This window comes from Notamacropus eugenii, chromosome 1 (assembly GCF_028372415.1).
Source record: "Notamacropus eugenii isolate mMacEug1 chromosome 1, mMacEug1.pri_v2, whole genome shotgun sequence".
NCBI classification, from domain to species: Eukaryota; Metazoa; Chordata; class Mammalia; order Diprotodontia; family Macropodidae; genus Notamacropus; species Notamacropus eugenii.
The window spans coordinates 148,528,154-148,552,141 of record NC_092872.1 but is presented as its reverse complement, the minus strand read 5'-3'; the positions used below and the strand labels follow the sequence as shown (position 1 = coordinate 148,552,141).

General features: G+C 39.2%; 1 protein-coding gene across 2 annotated transcripts in view; it reads right to left on the bottom strand.

The window, feature by feature from the left end:
- The window catches only part of ANXA2 (annexin A2), a 54,331-nt gene extending 30,579 nt beyond the window's left edge, over nt 1-23,752 (bottom strand). The window contains exons 1-3 of one of the 2 annotated variants that reach the window (XM_072616494.1): nt 23,386-23,752; nt 11,096-11,154; nt 2,350-2,449 (exon numbers count right to left, since the gene is read on the bottom strand). In XM_072616494.1, coding sequence (XP_072472595.1) covers nt 2,350-2,449; nt 11,096-11,143 — 148 coding nt within the window. In that variant the 5' untranslated portion in view covers nt 11,144-11,154; nt 23,386-23,752. Of the gene's footprint in view, nt 1-2,349; nt 2,450-11,095; nt 11,155-23,195; nt 23,337-23,385 lie in introns of those variants that run through there. The other variant, XM_072616491.1, reaches the window with a different exon arrangement.
- Nucleotides 23,753-23,988: the final 236 nt, after the last annotated feature.

Below are 23,988 nucleotides of genomic sequence, written 5' to 3'. Positions count from 1 at the left end.
GGAGGAAGTTGAGGCCAGTCATCTCTTCATTTCCCACTACTACAGTCCTATGGACTTCTTGTACCCCCCACCAACCCCCATTTTCAGCTTCCCTTTGTGGGTTGTGTCCCCTCCCTACCCCATTGACTATAAGCTTCTTGAGGGCAGGGCTGTGCATCTTTTTCATATCTGAATTCCCAGTATTTAACACAATGTCTGGAACAGAGGAGATGCTCAATAAATGTTTATTGACTGACAACAGGGTTGGAGGTCCTTGTCAGAAGGTTAAGACTCCATCAAATGAAGTCAAGGAAAGAACAATTATGGTAGTCATCAAAACCCCTGTCAAACATTTTGAGACTGAATATCTGACCATTTGTGTGCATGGAGAACTACTTTTCTCATTCCTCATCTGGCTTAAAAGGAAGACACACTTCCTAATTAATGTATGTGGAAGGTAGAGCTGGAGCTGGGAATGACTGCATCCTTGACTCTTCTGTGAATGGGAAAATAGAGATTCCTGATGACATGTGCTCAGATGGGCACTAATCCAAGGAAACCAATATAAGAGTCTCAGAAGTCAACTAAAATACTACAAACTGGGAAATTTCTAGGACAGTTATTGAGGCTTCTCCCCAGTAGGGTACAAACTCCTTCAGGGTAGGGTCTATTTCATTTTTTCCTTTATATCCCTGGTTGGTCAGCCCAGCACTTGGCCCATAATACTGCTTCATAAACACTTACGAATAGGAAATAGGTTGAAAATTGCATTGATAGAAGGGACTCACTCCCAGATGATGCAAGCTGGAACCTTCTCTACAAGTTTAGTGCCTGCGCACTAAGAAGTTAGTTAAGTGACTTGCCCAGGGTCATGCCTGCAGTATGTGTCAGAGAGGGGATTTGAAATAGGTCCTCTTGACTCCAAGGCCAACTCTCTCTGCACTGCACTAAGGAGGCCCCTCAATAAAGGCTTACTGAATGAAACTCTTTGGAACAAGATCTAAGCTTATGGTCGTACAAAATCTTTGAAGGAATTGAAGCATTCATTAGCCAAAACCTCCAGGTATTATATATTTACTCTTGGTAATATCTGTGTGAACTCTACAAGTACACATTATTTCTAAAACTCTAATTAGAAGAGAAAATTATAATGCTTCTTTGCAGCAACAGCCCTAAATAATGACAACTTTCCTTGTCAGGATGATGTCTAAAGCGCACTGAAATTTCAAAAGAGGCAGCAGCAAGAAGGGTTATTAATATTGAACCACATTTCACAACAGAGGGAGGATTTTTTAGGAATCAGAAGATCTGGGGGAATGCCAAAGACCCATGCTTCATTTCACAAAAGTTTCACATGATGTTGAAACATCTCCTATCCTAATTGTCAAGTACTGTGGCAGGCACCAGTAGAAACACTTGTAAATCATCCGTTAATATTTAGTTTTATTTCAGAAAGAAGGTTTACAGGCCTCGTGGTCATCTCTGAATAACCCTGGATATCTAGGAAATCTCCTGACAGCTCTTTCTGGTTTAGGGCCCAAGGCAAATGAGTGACATGCCTGCTTTCCTTCATTCAAGCTAAAATCTGCCTGGATTTTTCCATCATTAAATCACCAAAGAATATACACAAGAGGAAAGGTTTTCCAGGCATTCCTTATTTGATTTTGCTACAAATTTTCATATGCAATCTTAAAGGTTTTACAAATCAACAATTTAAAAATAAATGCTTGTTCAAAGGAGATTTGTGATTTAGAGCTAGAAAGTACTTTAGGGGCCATTATGTCCAATTCCTCCATAAAACTGAGGCACAGAAAAGTTAAATGACTTGCTCAGGATCACATAACTAGCAAATGTCTAAGGTAGGATTTGAGCCCAGGTCCTCCTGATTCAAGTGACTTATCCATTATGCTCTGCTTCCTCTCACAGAAATGAAATTAGATTCACAAGAGGCAAGGCTCTCATCTTTCCAGGATCCAGGATCTCCTCTGTGCAAGTAACCACTCCTCTGATGCAGATGGCTGCCCTTTCTCTTTCCTTACCTTCTTTTCAAATGTTTTCATAGGCTGCCTAACAAGTTGATACAATTTTTAACAATTCCTCATTTATGTCCAAGTTGTGGTGATAGCTCTCTACAAATTATTTACACTGGTATCCCAATCCATCACCAAGCCCATACTTTCCACTCTATCAGGATGTCATTTTTCAGTCCCTTATCACCATTCTTTCTAAAAAGAAAGGGAAAAAAGGGAAATGATCTGTTTTTACTAAATGTAAATCCAATGACTAACCCAAAAGTCAAAAAGTGACTGCCATTCAAAAGCGGTTATGATTAGATATCAGGTCTGACAAGGGAATGGAAATATATCTTACCTTTGGTTTTGATGGCTGTCTCAATGTTTAGAGCATCCCTCTCGGCATCAAAGTTGTTGTAAGCCTTGACAGAGCCATATGCACTTGGAGGTGTAGAATGCTGGGATTTTAAAAAAATTAAGAATTAGAAATCTGGCATCATGAACAATTAAAAAGTCTTTTTATCCAGATTTGTGATTTTAACCCATGTGAGGAATTCCTGGTGTAGGAAATTTTTCTTTGAACAGATCAGCTGCTTTAAAGCCTCAAAGAATTGCCTGGCGCATGAAAAGCTTTAAGTGACTTGCCCAAGGTCACAAAGGCAGTATGTATCAGAAGCAGGCCTTGAACTCGAGATCCTATCACTCCAGGACTAATCCTTTATCTACTATGCCACACTTACTCTCAAAACAGCCAACAAACATATGTTAAAATGTTAACAGCCAACTAAAACAAAAATAATTAGGTTTTTTTGCCTGTTATTCAAAGAAGTAAACCTAGAACTTTATTCTTCAAAAGATTTGAGGATGAGACATATAATTTTCAAAATTTTTTTTTATTGTTCTAGGGACACTTTGTAAGTAGAGGGGATGAAGAAATGAAGACTCAAATATTCAAACTGTAAATAAGAACTGTGAAAAACAGTGATGGGAATTATTATCACCTGAACTTCCCTGAACAGACCAAAAGTGCTGGGTCAAACAACGTATGGCAGGCATGGTGAATTGAGACTGGATCTATATCTCTTAGATCACAATTATAAAAGAAAATGCAAAAATCCTAACTAATCTCTTATCATCTAGACAACTGAGTATGGGCATATTTCTCAACAACCAATATACTGTATCATCAAGGTATGTAGCAATACTGTCCACATCCTCTTTATGCCTCACCATGGTCCTTGAATTTTTTTTCTTTTCCTCCTTACTCAACTCCTTTCTGCCTTCTCAGAACAGCACTCGGCCTTTCCTACTGCCTTTTTCTTTTATACTTTTCCTATACCACTGTTTTAAAATGTCTAGTAGTCTTTTTTCTTTCCTGAGGTGAATCCATACCCTCTCTCTCTCTCCATCACCTTAGCTTGAGGTCAGAGGAAGGAAGATGGTCAGACCTGTCCACCTGTTCTTCTTTGAGATCCTGAATTAATCTTTACCACTACCACTTCTGGGCAAGTGAAAACCCAGCACAGTACACTTTGGGGAGAGAGGAACGGTCAGTTCTTTCCTACTTTATTCCAACTATCCCTACCCTTAGTTCCCCCAGTGAGCAAATTCCATAGTGATTACTCATAATGTGGTAATGTTGCCTATGCACCATTTGTGTGTAGAATCAGGAGATCTAAGTGCTCTGACTTAATTCTCTGTCTACATAGCTGACATTACCAACCCACCCACACTACTTAGTTATCAGTGGGGAATTATCCCCATATGATACTGAGATGAGATACCATTTTTCATGCTTACCAAGACAGACAAGGATAGTGACTAGACTTATGGTCTCATGGGAATAAAGAACTCTCAGGGAAGAAAACTTCTCTGCAATTTATCATCCTGGAGAATTGCCTGGAGCACCAAGAAGTTAAGTGACTTTCTCTGGATTACCCAGCTATGTGTCAGGAGCAGATCTTGAACTCAGAACTTCCTGGCTTCAAAGCCAGGTTTCTATCTATTACACCTACTGCTTCTCAATTTCCAGAAGAGAAGGTAGAACATATTGTGATCTCACTAAGAATGTGTGTATATACATACACACACACACACACACACACACACACACACACACACACACACACACACACACACACACACCCCTGTATATATGTATACAGATAATACATACATATATATATGTATATGTATAAATATAAAATCTGTATAATTTGGGGCCAGATAATAATTTTTAGGACATAATTATAATTCTTGAAAATCACAAAAGAATTGCCAAGGTACTAACCACTGGATTTTTAGAGCTTTGATGTTCCAGTAAGGGCCATTTGATATATTCCTCATTTGGTGGACATTATCCCAAGTCAAAGACTAAGTGCTATTTTGAAGCCTGTATTTCTTTAGCACCTCCACTAAAATCCAACTGTTCTACCTCATTATGGTGTGGGAGGTCACTTTGGGTCTTGCATTTAATACCAGTTGCGTGGCAAGCTGTAGTGGACCCTACCAAACTGGAAAGGCTTTGAGTACAAGTCTAGTGAGACACTCTATGTCTGTTCATTTAAGCTGAGTTAAGTTCAAAGAAACTGATTACTAGGGTGGTGAACTTTTCAGCCTCATTAACTCTCTAAGAATACCTAGTAAGTCACAAAAGTGTTTCAATCCATGTCAGTGAAAGGAGTATCAACTCTCACAAAATCCTGGATCATTGAAATATTAGTCTTTCCTCAACAATATTTGCCACACAGAAGAGGAAAGAATGCTAATGGAAAATGTTTTTCCTAGATGTTATCAAAACTATCATTTATTTATATTTGCAAAGATGATCAGAATCTGGAGTTGAGTTGTATCTCACAGGGCTTATTTTTCCAGATTCTGCATGTTCTTTTCCAAAAATAACAATAAGTGGAAAAGGTTTTGTCAAAATACAGTCAACTATACTCAAACAAAAAGAAAAGGACAAAGGCAACTATCTACAAACCTCAGAGGTAGATGGAGAAAGGGACTTAAAATTTGCCTAAATTAGCTTTTTGGGGGGGCAGGGGGGAAGCATCTTTGTTTTTGCTTGAAGTTTCCAATTAACTGCTTTATTTTCCATTTTGTCCTCCACATACAAGAGATATACCTACCAAAAGGAAGCATGAGGCAGTGGAAAGTGTGCTGGGTCTGGAGGGAAGGGCTTCAACTCATATCCTTGCCCGGCTACTTCTTACCTCTACAGCTTGGGTAAATCACTCAACTCCTCTGAGCCTTAGCTACTTTCATCAATAAAATGAAGGAATTGAAATAGATAACCTCTAGAATTCCACCCTCTAAAGTCCCACTTAGCTCTAATTTATGAGCCTCCAAGTATGTAAACATACACATCAAAATACCTCATCAGAAGTGTGTGGATTTCCACATCAAGGAATGTATTGAAAAACTATAAGAAATGCATATTTTTAACAATCTTGGCAAGAAAGAGTTCACATTTACTCAGCATTTTAAGGTGTGCAAAGCAATTTCCTCATAACAGCAATCCTAAGAGGTCAGTAGAATGCAAGGATTATTGCCATTTTACATAAGAGAAAACTGAGACTGGAAAGGTGAAATGGCTTGAGTCATATGACTGACTGCTAGAAAGAGTATTCAAACCTAGGTCTCCTAGGTGCAAGTCTGGAATTCTTTCTGCTACAGACTGCATTGCCTTTAAATTAATTCTGTAGCAAACAGCTGGGCAGAAATGCACATTATTTAACATCTGAACACATATCTGGAGTTATGATCTTTCATACAACCTACATACAGCTTGTGGCTGTATGTAAAGCTTGTGGCTTCTTATAAAATAGGCTAAGAATGAAGCAAGGACACAAGACTTTGGTTCCCTAGGAGTTCCATGTGATCTATGGTAACTGAGAAGGTGTAGTAGAAACAACACTGATTTTGTAGTCAGAGATTAAAATCTCTGCCATTTACTTTCCTGCGCAATTTTGGATAAATTGTGTAAACTCTCTGGGTCTCAGTGGCTTAATCTGTAAAAAGAGGGCATTAGACTAAATGACTTCTAAGGTCCTTTCCATTTCTAAGTCTATGACTCTAATTCGAGGGATTCATCCATAGGCAGGGATGAAACAACTGGATAAAGGATAAGGTATATAGATGTGTATGTGTGTGTGTACATATTATATACATACATACATACATAAATATATATACACACATATAGGTATGTGGATATATGTACATATATGTAGGCATGGGTATATGTGTATATATGTGTGCATACATATATGTATATATACACACATATATGTGTATGAATTATTAGTTTTTGAAATCAGGTGCCAATTCTCATCTAGTTGGGCAAGGTAAGGGTAAAGGTGATTGTATCAGTAAAAGCAGACTGCAGAAATCCCAGGATGGGATGGGATGGGCAGGGCAGGGCAGGATGGGGCAGGTACCTATAAATGACAACAAAGAGACTGAGAACTATTTCTTTAAAACAAAACAAATATCCAACTCAACTAGAAAACAACCTGAAATCATACTAGAAAATGTACTAAAGTGTTTGTGTCCTGTGACTCAGAGATCCCACTATTGGGTTTGTATCCTAAGAAGAGTAGTGATGACCACAGCAATAAAAAAAAGACCCTATAGACAAAAATATTCCCAAAAGCATGATTTGCAAACAGCTAGAAACAAATGACATGGGCAATGACTGGAGTAATACCTAAACACACTGTGGTACATTAAAGTGGCAAAATATTACTGTGCCATATAGAATGACAAATAGGAAGATTTTAGTGAAACCTGGCAAGGATTGTTTGGCTTTTCTTTATCAGGAATTTAATCAACTCACTCAAACACTTCAATCTACAACATAAACAAGATATAAGAGGCTTGCAGATGATACCAGGACCATTTGTTAGCTACAGTTTGTTGTTTTTAAAAAGAACATTTAATGTTAGATTTAACAGGGTAGTTAGAAAACTGCTCCATATTTCTGTACCCCTTTATGTAACCTGCAGTTTTTAAAAGTTTCATTGACGCTCCTTTTATTCTTATAAGAAGGAACCCATCCTTTTAACAAATACACATAATTCAGAAAGTCAAATCTGTACACTGGCCACATCTGAAAATCCATATATCATTCTTCATCCTGAGTCCATTACCACCAGGTCTGTTGTGAAAGACAGGAAGGAAGCAGAGCCAAAAAACCACTATATACTAGAAGAGCAGCAACGTAAATAAAGACAAACTAAAGGTCAAATGCAACAAAACACTGTTGCTAACAAATTATTAAATTCAAGCACATATCTTTCCCTTCTGTTAAGAAATTGTGGAAGACTAAGGAAAGCAGAAAAGGTGTGTCCTTTTTTTTAAAGTCGGTTTTGCTTAACTGTTTTCAGGAAGGTATGTGGTAGGGGATGGTGGGGAAGGAAATGTCCACTTTGTCAAAACAAACAAATAAATAAAAGTCTCTACACAAGAGAAGATCTGTAACAAACACTAATCTGAACCAGTGCCAAGTAACGTCCTTTTTTTTAAAGTAATCATGGGAAAAGTATAAAGTGCTCTGCTCAGTTTCTTAAAAGACATTTTAATGCAGTTTGTCTTTATATCAATCATTTCTGGACCCTGTCCCTTCTCATTGAAGCCTCTCTTAAAATAAAGAACAGTTAAGGAAAACCACCAAAAACAGTGATCAATCTCATAATATACTCGACATTCTATCCTACTTGTTCTCCTACTCTGCAATTAGAATAAAGTATTTTTTCATTGTCTATCCTCTGGGACCATAACTGGTTTTTCAATTACTCAGAATTCAGCATCTTTTTAGTGTTCTTTTAACAGTGTTGTGACCAGTGTGTATACTGTTATTATTTAACTGTTTATCTAACATATCAGTTGATAGAAATTTTCCCCATGATGCTCTGAATTCTTCAGTTGTTACCGTACAATAACATTCTCTCAGAGTCACATATTCTAAGCTGTTCAGTCATTCCCTAAGCAACAGGCATCCATTTTGTTTCTCTAGTTCTTTACGTCCACAAAAAATGCAACTTTAAATATTCTGTTGTATGTGGGACCTTTCTACTGGTTATCTCCTTAGGTTATGCAACTAGTAGTAAGATTGTTGAATCAAAGTTGAGTCACTTTTCTTGGATAATTCCAAATTATTTCCCCCAAAGTTTGGACCAATTTACAACCCCCCAAAACAGTGTGTATTAATGTGACTGACTTTTCACAAAGCCTTCAATCACTGTTTCAGTTTTTGGTCATTTTTGCCAATTTACAGGTATAAAATAAAATTTTAGCTTTGTCTTAATTTCCATTTCTATTACTAGTCATTTGGAGTATTGTTTTCATATGGTGATTGATAGTATGTAATTCTTCTTTTGAAAACTTTATATAATATGATCACTTATTTACTGGAAAATGGCTCTTGAACATATATTGATGTTGATTTCTTATATATCTTGGATATCCGACTTTTATCACCAGTATTTGATGCAAAAACTTTTTGACACAACATTTTTTCTTCTTATCCTGTCTGCATTGATTTTTGTTTGTGCAAAAGCTTTTTATAGGGTTTTTTGTGGCTAAAATTGTTATTTATGATCACCACTACCACTTGTTTGGTTAAAAATTCTCCTCCTAACCATAATTATGAAATCTACCTACTTACACTCTCCTCTAATATTTTTATGCTGTAACTTTTAATATTCATTATGTATTCACTGGTTCTATGCAATATTTATCAAAATGACTGTCAACTGCATCTGTGCGGTTTTTTAATCTCTTATCATTTCAGCGAAAGTACATTTTTACGTGCAAGACAGGATATAGTTACAAACCACATTACCATTAATAGTGCTGAGTTGTTATTAAAGTTCTCCTTAGACTATAATGTCCAGGAATAAGCTGGGCACATCTCATTAGATCCTAATGTTCAGGAACAATCTCCACAGGCTTTTACCTTCCTATTCGAGCAAAATGTGGCCCTCATTCTGTGCATGTGAATTGTAATCAGCCTATTTTTAATATGTATCACATATTGGGGCTGAGCCTGCAGTCAGGAAGAGTCAACTCTCGGAGTTCAAATGTAACCTCAGACATTTACTAGCTGGGTGACCCTGCACATGTCACTTAGCATAGTTTGACTCAGTTTCCTCATCTGTAAAATGAACTGGAGAAAGAAATAGCCAACCACTCCAGTATCTCTACCAAGAAAACCCCGTATGAGGTAATGAAGAGTCAGACATGACTGAAATGACTCAACAACCACAAAATCACAAGACTGTGATTATTCCTGCTAACCATTAACAGTACTTGCTTTAATCAAAATACCTCTGAGGTACCACATCACACCTCTCAGACTGGCTAACATGACAAAACAGGATGAGGACAAATGCCGGAGAAGATGTGGGAGAGTGGGAACACTAATTCATTGTTGGTGGAGCTGTGAGCTGATCCAACCATTCTGGAAAGCAATTTGCAACTATGCCCAAAGAGCTACAAAAACGTGCATACCCTTTGACCCAGCAATATCACTTCTAGGACTGTACCCCAAAGAGATCTTAAAAGGGGGAAAAGGATCCACATGTACAAAAATATTTATAGCAGCATTCTGTGTGGTGGACAAGAATTGGAAACTGGGGAAATGGCTGAACAAGTTATGGTACAGGAACGTAATGGAATACTATCGTGCTATAAGAAATGATGAATAGGAAGACTTCAGAGAGGCCTGGAAGGACTTATAGGAACTGATGCTGAGTGAAAGGAGCAGAACCAGGAGAACTTTGTACACAGCAACAACCACAGTGTGGGAGGAATTTTTCTGGTAGACTTAGCCCTTCACAGCAATGCAAGGACCTAAAAACTTCACAATGGACTCGAGGCAGAATGCCTACCACATCCAGAGAAAGAGCAATGGAAGTGGATCGCAGAGTGAAATAGATCATTTTCTCTTGTGTTATGTTTTGTTTTCATTGTTTCTCCCATTCATTTTAATTCTTCTATGCAATATGACTAAGGTGAAAATATATTTAATAAGAATGTACGTGCAGAACCTATATAAGACTGCACACCGTCTCAGGGAGGGAGATGGGGGAAGGAGAGAAGAAAGGGGGAGAAATCTAAAATATATGGAAGTGATTGGAGAAAACTGAAAACAAATAAATTAATTTTTTAAAAAACTACTTGCTTTAAGGATATACTTTGAACATCTGAAATTGTGCCACTGATGTATAGTATAACTCCCCTTTGACCTAGCACTTGATCTTTAACAGTTGCTACAGCCAGAAAAACATTCACCCTGTAGGGATGGGCTTCTTTCATCTTAATTAGGCTGGTTCTTGGCCAAAAGACACACACAGTCCTTCAAAAAGGGTCACAAGAGTATTATTTTGTTAGGCTTTCCAATTTTGATGCAAGACCTGGAAAAGTTCATTACTTAAAATGTTTTTGGTTTTGCACTACTTGACAATGACAAAATTGATGGAGATGAAAGGGAAGCCAAAGAATCTGCCTGAATTTCAACCTTTGAGCTCCTCTAGAAATGCAGTTTTTAATCTTTGTCCTATTATGGACCTCTCTGGCAGTCTGGTGAAGCTGATGGATCCCTTCTCAGAATAATGCTTTTAAAAGTATAAAATAAAATATATTGGCTTACAAAGGAAGTCAATTATATGAAAAGTTATCAAAATATTTTTAAAAAACAAGTTCACTCATCTAGTTAAGAAAACATAGTTAAGATTCATGAATTGGGGGAGGGAGGGAGGAAGGAAGGAAAAAAAGCATGTATTAAGTGCCTACTATGTGATAGGCACTATGCTAAACCCTCTACAAATATTACCTCCTCTGAGTCACTCAACAACCCTGGGAGGTAGCCAGTATTATTATTTCTATTTTATGCCTGAGGAAACTGAGGCAAACAGAGGTTAAGTGACTTGCCTATGGTCACACAACTATGAAATGTCTAAGGCTAGATTTGAACTCAGGTCTTTTCTCACACCAGTTCCAGCACTCTATCCACTGTGCCACCTAGAAGATTAAATAGAATAAGCACAAAGTACAAGGATTCAAAATTTAAAAATACAAGATTGAAGTGAGATACTTACATCACCTTCCAAATTGAGCTTGCACAAAATTTCGTGAACTGTAGACATCTTGAAAGAAGCTGAGGAAACAAAAAAAAGGAAAACACAAGAAGTTTATGAAGATACCCTTATCAATGCCACAAGTACATAGGATATTTTCACCTGAGAAAGTTAGGTTCTCTTTGCAACTCTGTATTCTCATTTTCAGCTACCTTTGGTCTGAGAAAATACCTCAGCTTGTCAATCTCCCCTCTCCTTCTCTTTACCCCCAGTCCCAGCCCCAATGTCCAACTCATTTATAAAAGTACTTTAAGGGCTTACAAAGTGATTGTGCATGCATTATCTTACTGGATCCTTTAGACACAAACCTCACCACATACCATTAGTGAACAGAGAAGCCAAAAAAACCTCAAAGTCTAGACCTATCCCAATAAAAAAAAAAAAAAACAACACAAGGCTGACAAGAATTATGAATCTTAAAAAAAAAAAAATTTCACCAGTTCTATATTTCAAAAATCTAAGCTCTAATTTTTTTTGACGAGAAGACTATCTTATTGTGAACTTTCCAATTTAGTCATGAGATCCAAATAATTTTATCTATGAGAAATTTTATTTCAAATTTCACCACTAATAATATCTGACACTTATAAAGAGCTTCAAAGTTGCAAAATGCTTTACATACATTTTCCTTTGAAACTCATAACCACTCTCTGGGATGAGTAGTTCAGGTTCTATTATCCCCATTACGTAGATGAGGAAATTGAGGCCCAGAAGAGGTTAAGTCACTAACAGGTCAATGCTATCTGAATTCCTGGCTCCACATCCAAAACTCTCTATATGGTGCCACACTGTCCCTCATTAATAAAGTTCTTTAAGAAAAAAGGAAAGGTTAGGATCTAAGAAGTCACTTACTTTTCTGCATTCATTATTTATTACAAGCACACTTAAAAAAAAAGAGAGACTTCAAAATTCCATCTGCAAAAAATCTGCAGATGTAAGTCAGTCATTTGCCAAAACTAAGTTTTGGATCCTCATAAAAAGTAGTAATGAAGTTTCCCCATAAATGACTTGTTCTATGATTCCAAAATGTAATTAAAATTTTGGAAATGGCTTTGTAAGGCATGGATATGATTCCAAATCAAGACCACTTAATGTATAGTAATTTTGCCAAGCAACAATTCATATTTTTCATTAATAACTACTGTCCTCAATCAAAGATGTGAACAAACTACTCATGAGCACAACAGTCCATATGCTTTTCTGGTATTTAAAAAATTCCTTTGTGGTTGCTAGAAATCCAGAACTCAACCAACCCCCATGAAACAATGAAAGCTGGTACCATCAATAACCAAATTCCTTATGTTGAGACAAAATGGCTGGAATTCAAGCCAGCTGCTCATAATTAGTTAATGCTCTTACTTGGGCTGCATGCAACATTAAAGGCTGAAGTTTGGCTAACCCATCTTGTAATCATACTGTTCTAGAGAACAACATATGCTACCAGCCCCTGCCACTAAGGGACATACAATTAGCAGTAAATTTTATCTGATCCCTAGCAATAAGGGTTCATTCAGTCCAAATTCCCAACAAAGGCCAAATGGAACACATTCTTCCTAATGGAGAGCTGAAATGTGATATGGCATTTTAGTTGCTTCAGAGAGTATCTGTGGTCCCACAGAGGCCCTCCTTGCTTTCTCTACACCCCCTTTGTTCAGAGAAATTCTGTCCCCACAAAGGAAATACTCTGTTCTACTCAACACTATGCTTTAGTCTGCTAGTAAAATGGTGCCGTGGAATACAGAATTGGAGGAATATTTGGGAAAGTCATCCCTGTTATGTTACAGTAAAACACTGAGCAAATTCCAGGTGCAATCTCTAAGGGAGGGAGGGAGATAAGATAACAGGATGACTCTTATTTCTTGGAAATAGCGCACCTCTTACTAAAGGTTTAACCCTGGGCTGTTTTTCGGCTTTCACCTCTCATTCAAGTAAAGTTGATGGAACTGTTGCAAGCACTGATGAGTTTCAAAGAACTCAGCAATTTTCTCCCAAGTCCTTAACCCCTACTGCCAGTTCAACCCTGAGTCTGATGCACAGATATCTGGGCTGGGGGGGAGGGGGGGGTTAAGGTATAGCTAAGTTATGACACCAAAGCATAAGTCTGAGAATTCTTTGACTTAAGCCTAAAGAGTCAGAGGAACCTAAATCAGACGTCAAAGGACTAGCCTACAATAGCTAGGAACAGTGATGTTATCCTATAACTGATTCAGTCTCTTCTGGAATCTTCAGAGTGAGTTTAACTCAACTCTTGGTGGACTTCCCAGGACATCTAGAACCTAACAACTTCCCCTTGCTTCTATAAGCTTGATGCATTTGCAAAGAAATTTAGATTATTTTCCACAGATGGAAAATAACAGTGGGACAAATCTGCCCTCTTACCTTCTGACCCATGTTATATTTATTCCCTGCTGCAAACATAGAGGGAAGGCAAAAATACTAAGAGATAGAGAGCTAAACTGCACAATTATGTGTCTCTAAGTATGAGTTAGAGTTTACCTGTTTGTGAAATCAAATACTGCAGAATCAATTCTGATGCTTCTAATGTAACTGCTAAAAAGGAAACTTTTTCTTTCAAGCTGAAAAGGACAGATAGATAGAGCACTTCTCAAGCCCTGATACAAGTTTTGTAGACAACCGTCCAAACATGCGACATATATGCATTCCAGTACCAAAGAAGTAATCAAATGTATTGAACACACTCTCCTGTAACATCTTTTTCTCCAAAGTTACAACACATGATAGAACGGTAGATTACACAGAGATCCAAAAAGGATCTTAAGGGGCTTGTCCAAAATCATATGTGCAATATAAAGTGGTGAGGGTGCAACCCTGGATTCAGTGTTCTTTCCACTATGCCATGCTCTCTGCTTGCATTTTGAGCCTTAATGTATGCTACTGTTCTCCTCTCCCCTATTTATCCACCACACTAGTCTACATCAGATTAAACTTCCTAAAGCACTCCATTAATCCTTTCACTCCTCTGTGCAAAGTAATTTGACTGGCTCTCCACTGCCTTAAAAAAAATAAAACTGCAAATTCTTTAACCAGGCATTCAAATATCTCTACAAACTACCTCAAAATTATCTTTCCAGCCATATCTCCCATTACTCCCCAACTGAAACCTACCTTTCCATCAAGCTGGTCCACCAACTACTCCTCAAACACACCTTAGGCCTGGGAGGATGCCCTCCCCTGCTCACTTTCCTCTTCTCCACCCCATACCCCATCTGCCAAATTTTCATCTACTTTCAAAGGTCCCCTAACATTACATGCCCCACCTTCCAGGAAAACTTCTCTGGACCCTCTGGCTTTCTGAATGGTATCTCTCCCAAATCCTATAGAATTTTGTTCATGCTGCTCAAAGACTAATTAGCTTATGATGCCTTGGTCAGGGTCAGTGCCTATCTGCAGGGTCTTCTGCATGTCTTATCTCTCCTACTTAAGCTCTTGATTATAAGGAAAATTGTCTCAATGATCCTATGCCCTGTCACTGACTACTATGTGCCAACACTGCTAGGCACATTCGTATTCCCGAATAAACTATTAACATATATGTACTTTCATTAAAAATACTTCTAAAGGTAAAAAAATGCTTCTCCCACTCCCCATCTTGGTATGCTGATACCGGCTTGCAGTCAGTAAGACCTCACTTCAAGTTTGGCAATTAATTAATGCAACTAATAGCTATGTGATCCTGGGTAAGTCACTTAACCATTGACTGCCTTAGTATTTTTATCTGTAAAATGGGGGTAATTTGAGGCACATACTTCCCAGGGTTGCTGCGAGCATAAATTGAGATAATGTTTGTGTTTTACAAATCTTATAATCCTATATAAATGCTAACTACTATTAATATTATGAAAGATGACACTGAAAACATTAATGAAACTACAAACAAGATATTATAGAAGAACACATCCTGTGCCCATCAATTGGGGAACAGCTGAACAAGCTGTGGTATATGAATGTAATGGACTATTATTATGCTAGAAAAACCTGGAAAGACTTAAATGAACAGACGCAGAGTGAAATGAGCAGAACCAGGAGAACACTATACGCAGTAACAGCAATATTGTATGAAGAATAACTTAGTTCTTCTCAGCAATACAATGAGCTAAGTCAATCCCCAAAGGACTCATGGCAAAAAAATGCTATCTACCTCCAGAAAAAAAAAGGATGTAATCTGAATGTAGATCGAAGCATACTACTTTTCATTATTTTTGTTTGTTTTTTCCACAAAATGACTAATATGGAAATAGGTTTTACATGATTGCATGTATAACCTATGTCAGATGGCCTGTCATCTCAGTGAGAGAGAAGGGGAGGGAGAAAGGCACAGCATTTGGAACTCAAAACTTTTTTTAAAAAAGAATGTTAAAATTATTTTTACATGTAATTGGGGGAAACAATAAAATATTATTTAAAAAGAACAATATCAACAACAAAAAAGAACATATCCTAGAGCTGGAATTGGAAGAATGCCACACAAATCCAACTTCTATCTCTCTGGGAACCTTGGGGAAGTCGTTTCATCTGCCCGAGCTTCGGACTCCTCATCTGTAAAAGAGAGGGTTGGACCAGATGGCCCCTCAGGTCTTACCCAGATCTAAATATGTGCTCCTATGAAACAAAAGGCAGTCTTTAAGATGCTTGTAATTAAAGGAGAATTTGGGGGTGAATATCCAAAATTAGTGTTTTCTCTGGATACACATAAACCATTAAGTGTAAGGGTTAACTCATTTTCACCTTAGGAATGAAACAGGATATTCCCTCTTCATCCCATCAGATCTGCTAGTGTTACAAAGCCATTGTGTATAGGACTAATTAGTCGCCAGAGGAAAGAGTCAGCTTTCCTGCTTATGTTACTTGTAAAAACATGAGTTTAATGTTGTACATTTGATTGATGTGAATATGTCCAAATGCCAGTATCCCTCCAACAAAAGCAGAAAACAAACTGGAATTAGCCTGCAAGAACAGAGAAGGCTAAGAATATATTCTATCAACCAGTTAACAAGGATTAAATGAGACTCTCCTATAAGTTCCCAATACTGTCAGGGTCTGTAAAAAAGCCAGGTCCTTGACCTCAAGACCCTTGAACTCTATTTGTAAGGCAAAACTGATGTTGGAAACAACTGGAGAACAAGTAAGAGCTAACTACAAATGAGCAGCAGGGCAAAGAGCAACTGGAAAACAATAGAGAAGACTTCAAGGAGAAAGGAGAAGTGGGAGGGAGACATGGGACAGTCTTGAACATGGACTTGAAGAGTAGGTAGGATATGGGTTAATGAAAGGGAGGAGGACAGGAAGGAGGAGTGGAAAGGACTCAGGATGTGGAGTGAGGAGACTGAAGTACATGTAGATAGAAAGTTGAAGAGGCAAGCAAAGCGGGGACAGATATAGAGGACCTTTAAAAAGCAGGTAGAGGAGTTTGGATTTGATGATGATATTTGCTCACCGAAATTCATTTCCCCTCCAAAAATTCCATCTTACTTTTTTACTTTGTATTTATTTTATTTTACAAATTTAGCATGCAGAAAGTCCACAGAGTGTAATGGATGAATTCTGGATTCTAACCTGTTCACTCTTTGAGTCTCAGTTTCCTCATCTCTAAAATAGGGATGATACCTCTACTACTCACTTTTCAGGTTTATTATGAAGATCAAATGAAATCACCCATGTTAAGTCCCTGGTAAATCATAAAAGTCTACATCTTTATGTTGTGTTATTATTGCTTTCAGAAATTTAAACTAAGTCAGAAGGCTAGACAGGGTGAATGAGTCCCTATCTGCAGACTACCCTACAGTCACAAAATTACAGAACCATAGCTCTGGGGTTAATAGGGACCTCAAAAGTCTTCCAGTCCAAACGCCTCATTTTACAGATGAGGAAACTGAGCCCTACGGAGATTGAATAACTTCTCCAAAAGCCACAGTTATCATTAATGTTAAGAGCAGAAATAGCCTTCCAGACCCTCCCCTACTTGTCTTACAAACTGATTACAGAGAATCTGGAAAGAGACTTTCAATATTTCCAAAGCCTCAACCTCACCTAAATTCTTGACTTGCCCCAGCTTGCTTGGAAAAGCCATTTCAGCAAATTTATACCGTTGATAAGCACTCTAACACATTCCAAACTTTAATTCCCAGAAACAGGTTGGGTGAGTCAAAAACACATAGATTTCACTGTCTAAAAAAACCCCACTTTGGATTAGTGTAGCCCCTAAGCAGCCACACCTATATAAAACTGTCTTTAACAATTAATCATTGAGGTAGGGAAACAGACTTTGAGGCCAAGTACTAATGCAAGCAAAGCAACTGAAGAGTATTGCTCGGAACTTCAAAATATCAATAAGAAATGGCTGTTTCTTTTATTAGGAAAAGCTCTTCCAATACTCCTAGAATGTAATAACTGAAGGGGGCTTGCAGATTATCTAGTCAGTTTTTAATTCCTTCATGTAGTACTTTACACTGGATAAGTATTAAAAGGTCTGTCAAATTAAATCTAGTTCAATATAAAGAAGAGAAAGCTAATATTCAGAAATGTTTGGTGCCTTGCCCAAAGTCACACCTCTATTAAGTTGTAGAGTTATACCTAAGGTGGAGCTGCCAGTGCTTTCCCACAGGGTGCCAATATTTAATAAGTGCTAATAACACCTGCATTCATTCAGCAAGTAGAAACAGCTTAACCCCTGATAACTAGGAAGCTAGAAGATGTTCAAGTTGGCTACACCTCAGGTGGGATATTCTTGCTCCCTCTCCTGGCTACAGTCTCCCCAACAAAGCCTTTTGTACTGAGATTTAAGGTCTTTCTCTCCATCTTGCCTTGCCCCTTTTAAGTGATTTAGAGAGAAAAAAGTACATTGAGGATACTCTTTAAATTACTTGCCCCAGGAGCCAAAATTGCTACCTTCAGCTTTGCAGGCTAAGACTTATATCCAGACTTTCATTCTTTCCACTAAGCTTCCAGTCTTCTAGTAATGCATCAATTAACCAGCATTTATTAAGCACCTCCCATTTGTGCTATGTGCATGAAAATTAAATATTCACTCAAACTGCTTACAGAATTAAGACTTCATGACTCTAATGCTTAAAGGAAGAAAGCTATATAAAGAGACTAATAAACATCTCAAAGATAATTGAATGATTTGAGGTTGTGGTTGTTTTTTTCTAATATTGGTTCTGATGAGGAGTTTGTCTTACCCCACAATAATGATAACAATAATTAATAATTATTACTATTAAACCCATCACAAACTTTCCTGGAGTGATAGCTTTAATTAATTATCCAAAAAAGAAGAAAAACCACTACAATAAACCAGGTGGACAAAAGTTGCTGTTCTGTTTTGCTTTGCTTTAAATGAAACCCAAAAGTTAATCTTCTGCGGGATAAAAAGCAATGACAACAATCCATGAATAATGCTATTTTAGTTAGACACAGTCTTAGAAGGCAGCAAGCACTAACAGAAAAGGCTTATTTCTAGAGCAAATAAAAAACACATTGAAAGAGGCCAGTCTAAAGAGCAAAACTTGAATTCCTGCCAACAGTTTCACCCACACCCCCACATTGCACAGTTACACGTGGAATGTTGATGGGGTTACCACAAAACAGCGCCATAGCAACCACCGTGCCAATCAGCCAGACCAGGATGATGAAGTCTGTGAATTTGAACCAATAAAGCTCAGGAGGGGGAAGGTAGAGCCTTACTCAGACCTTTTTCCAAAGTATAGCCTTAGAATACTTGGGTTCACAGTTTCTTAATTGAAGTCTGAGCTAAGGACCTCCATGTGATTCACTAGATGAATATCATATGCCTATATGTGAGTTTCTACGTGCATGTCCTGCCCAGAAGTCCAAAACAGCCTTGATGAAGTAGGACTGAGTGAACATTTAAAAATAAAATAGCTTGTATGGCTCTGACTTGTTCTTTTAAAGCCTATAGTCAAGTTAGGGCCCTTCTTGTTTAGTTTCTCTGCATTTCTCTAGAGAAAATACTGGGTTAAAGAATGGGTGTCCAGGAGAAACCCAACAGGAAGGAACTACTTCACTAACTTGGAGAAGTAAACCATGTTTTCAGTTCTGGAGAAATCATGTCCACTCATCAAAGGTACAGGGGACAAATGAATTTTAGTAATTTACACATACACCATATTTTCATGATTATATCATATATGGAAGACTGCTTTACACTACCTATTTCCTTAAGTACTTGGTGATATATTTTTCCAAAAACAGAAAATATAACATATCTTTCAGTATAAAGGTAGGAGTTGAGAAAGTAGCATATTCTTTCAGATCTGGTAGCTTTGGTTGGTTGACTTAGCTTACTGGTTTTTCTTTTGTTAAAAGTGAAGGTTCAATGTGGGGGAGTATATCAGAAAATGACTGTAATTTTTTTTTTAATTAAGGGGAAAAAAATTCATCCAAGAAACTGGATGGAAAAGGAGGTGAGCCAAGAATGGATTCTGGGACAGAGAGAAAGTTCAAGTGCTACATACAATGTACCTCATGAAATGTTAAAAGGCCTGGAGAGCAAGCCCCCATCCAACCCTGAATAGATAGATCCTCTACAGAGAAGGGGAAGGGGATACAGATACAAATCCCATAGAATGCCAAAGAGCGAATGGGATAAAACATGTATCTCTACAGACCCACAATGAAGGAGTTTAGTACCAATATGGGTTATCTTTTTTGACCCCAAATAGAAGTTTACAAAGACAAGATCTCCTGTATCTTCTGACACTACAGGTCTGGCCTCCGCAGACACTACTCCAGTGGTTTCCATGTAATGGTTCAAGGTGTTCACACTGATGTTCCAAGTAGTTTGTGCTAAATATTCTTTAATGGCCCCTTATGTGGTAAATAATTGCCCAATTATGTTACAAACTTATTTTTCTTCTGTAATAACAAACATATGTATGTTTGAAGCCTTTTGTCTGTGGTTATTGAAAGGAATTTGAGGAAGGACAAAAGTTGGGAAGCGCTGTGCCATGCCTTTGATTATAAACCCTCAAGTGCTGCAGAGATTACATAGCAGTGGTCCTAACCGTCCTGGAAACACTAGAGGCAATATTATACGAGCACTGTGAGAAATGATTTAAAGTGGCCTTGGGACTTCCTAGGATCAGTGAGGAGGAGTATGCTGCTTGGGTGTGGCAAAGGGGGAAAAAGATTTGGATTCCAAGAGTCAAAGTCCCAACCACTCCCTTCTCAGCAGGAAAGAGAGGCCACAAATTAGCCAGTGTTAGTACTCCTGGGTCAGAGCAAACCGAATATTTTGGAGGCAAAGACTATGGATTATAGAATTTAATGTTGCAGGGGACCTTAGAGACTACCTCATCCAATTCCTTCATTTTGTAGGTAGGGAAACAGAGGCTCAAGGAGGTTAAATAATTTGCCCAATCTGAGGGCAAGCAGAGGGGTTGCCTAGAGACAGGACCATTCTGGTGGTGGTCACAAGTCTGAAGACTCTTCCGGACTTCTCAGCTGGTCTCTATCTGTGCCAAGGGGTTAAAGATTCTACTTCAGAAGAAAAGAAGATAAACTTCATTGAAAGGAGGGGAATTTTTAGTGAGCATGAACTGGGTGTGGCAGCATTCAAGCACCAGGGGAAATGGGGATCCCCGAGCTTAAAAAGGAGGAGTAGCAATTGTCTATCTAATTAATTCGGACAATTACATCTAAAGCTAGGTCAAAGCTGTCACTTTAAGCAACACAAGCCCACAACAGGCTACCTGAGCTATTTATGTGAAGACCGACTGGTTTAAAATGAAAGCTCTCTGTATGACTATTAACTCCAACATTACAAGTGTTAACGTTTTAGTGAGTCATTTACCCCCATTTTTGCCATATCAACCACAGCAGTAACAGAAAATTAATTTAGGGATGTAGTCACTAGATTTGGAGTCTGAAGACCTCCTTAGATCCCATATGGAATAAGATGGCCTCTAGGTTCCTTTCCCAGCTCTAAATCTATGATTCTTTTTTCCAGTTATCTTTGTAACCATCTAAAGCAGGTCTGTAGGATTTATGACAATTTGTGCTTCCTGAATGAAGACCTGGTACTCAATGGATTGGTGCCATTAAATCCATCACCAGAGGAAAAACACATAGCCCCTTAAATCAATAGCAATTAGGGAAGAAATGTGTCTCTCCTTAGACCGGTTTTTTTCCAAAGACATTAATAGAAATATCAATCAGAAAGCTAGGGGTCATAACTACAGGAATAAAATCAATCAGCTTTAATATCACAAAGACATAATGCATTAACATTGCATTTCCAATCCATATTTATATTCCTGACCAGTAAGCAACTTTTATGGAGCCTTTATCAGGGCCATGCCTCTGAAGAGAAAATGGTGGATACTACAGACAGGCCTCAGCCTGAAAGAACCCATGCTGCCACAATCCCTGCCACACCCACTCATGGTGTGGCAAGTGAGTCATCGCTGCCATGGAAAAACCGTTTGTTCTGAAATCAAAGGACTTCAGGTTTGGATACCAGCTCTTCCAATGAACTTCCTAAGACTCTTCCCGGGTCTAATATTCCATGATTTCCCTACCATTCCTAAAATAATTTACAAATAAACTTCTTGGCCCAACACTGTAGAAAAAGTATGGACTTTCTTAAAAGCCCTCAAAGACTCACAATCCATTAGAGAATAAGTGAACCCATTTTAGGCTGCTCTTTCATAGAGAAAATAGGTAACTTACACTCCAAGGTCACAGGATATAGAGATGGGAGTGCCCTTAGAAATAATCAAATACTACTATCTCAATTGACAGATATGGTAACCCCTGCCAGGAAGTGAAGTGACTTGCCTTATGGTCATCGAGATAAGAGTCAGAGACAATTTAAACCTAGATTCTCCAACTCAAAATGCAGCATTCCTTCCACTGTACCATTCAGTTCCTTCTACTGCAGGCAAGTAAGGAGAAGAGTTATCATTATCCCCATTTCACAGATGAGGAACCCAATGTTTTGAGGTTATGTGTTTGCTACTGGAATCTAAATCTATTGCTCTTTCCGTTCTATCCAGTCAGCACAGGCATGTCATAAATTCACTCGGCCCATCACAGAAGTAGCCACTTGGGCCTAAATCTATTTGGAAGGCCAGGCCTCTCTGTAGGCTCTGAATTCATATACTCAAAGAATTAGAACCAGTAACACCTTCCACCATATTACCCCCATCTGAACTATCCTGTTAGGCCAAGGGCAAAACTGTAGTTCCCCCCTTTCCCCCCCCCCACCATGGCCACAACCCTGCCTACTGCACCAATACTGGGGATGGGGGATCCAAGGGATACTGGGATCCGTTGGTAAAAGCTGCTCCCACCCTTTCAGAAGAAAAGAAGGTGGGAAGAAAAGAAAAAGGAGAGAAAAGAAAGAGGGATAAAAGGAAAGGGGAATCGTAAATAGAGGGAAATTAAAGAAGGAAGGAAAAGAAAAACAAAAGGAAAAAGAAAAGGACGACTCCCAAGAACAGAAGGTTTGAAGCTACTATAGCCATCTGTGCCCGCTGTCCGTAGGACTTCCCTCAGGATGCAGCAATGCAACCAGACTAGCTCTCCCCGGTTCCTTCCAGTCATTAAAAGCAGGGGATTGCACCAAGAGAGTTCATGGAACCTTTATTTAAGGCCAGTTACTTGACTTCGGAAATGTCTGTGCACTTTTTACATAAATAAACGTTGAAAACCCCACTTGGTGGAAACTTCTCGCATCCGCCGCGGCCCTCGATCACTGCACCGCCACGCCCTTACCTCCCTGGAATGCAGGGACCCTTCACCCTCGCCTGAAGCTGGGCGCCCGTGCCCCCCGTTGTGCGGCCTGCGCGCAGGCTGGGAGGCTCCGACGGGCATCTGGCCACACTCCCGCTCTCCCCAGGTGTCCTGGCCCGAGCCCCGCGCCCCAGGAGCCTCGCCCGGGGCCCGTCTCCCGGGTGGTCATCCCCCTCCGCCCCAAAGCAAGTCTGAGGCCCTTTGCAATGGCCTTTTTTTTCTTTCAAGAACTTCTCCCTCCCCGCTATAGCCGAAGGACCGGAATAGCGGGCGGGCCACGCCTTACCTGTGCCAAGCGCGGACAGAGCAGAGAGCTAGTCGGGCTTCGGGCAGAGCCGGGACCGCTTGGGTGGGGTTTTTATCCTCTGCCACATCCTCAGCAGGAGCAGTCCCCGCCCCGCCCCTCCCCGCCCCGCCTCTTCTCCCCCTCCCCAGGACCTCCCCTGATTCATAGTGACTCACACACACACACTCACCGTGGCAGGAAACATTGTGCAAAAACTTAGCTAGCAGGGCGGGGTTCCCCGGGGGTTCAGTGGGAGCCCCAACGTTAACCGGCTGAGCATCAAGTTCTGACCTCTCCAACAAAACCTTCCTAGCTATTATTAGAAATGAGGCCCCAACTGGCTTTCTCCTGCTTCTGCTGGTCCAAGGTCTACCCTCCGGACTTCTTGCCACCCATTCCTTCTGGGTTCTTGACCCCCTTCCTTGTTCAACATCACATCAAGTTTAGAGAGCTGAGAAAGGGGTCGGAGAAAGAGGGCAGGGGTGTGAAGTTTAGGGCGAGGTTGGTGTGCTTGCTGTTAAAGAAGTAGCCATCCCTCAGCTTGGTTAAATAGTTTCACGTTCTGATGTTGTCAGTGTAAAAAGCAGAAAAGGGGGTTGGTTGTTCCAGGAAACATAAATCTCTGTTCCTCCGAGCTAAGGCTGCTGGCACTCGTCTATTGTCTGCAAAACTATTAGCTTAACCTTAGACAAGGCAGTTCCCAGAAGAAAGCCACAATGCATTATCAGAATGAGCTTGCTGCAGCACTTGGTCCTTGGCATATCTGTCTGTCCTTTAATACCCAAAGAAGTGC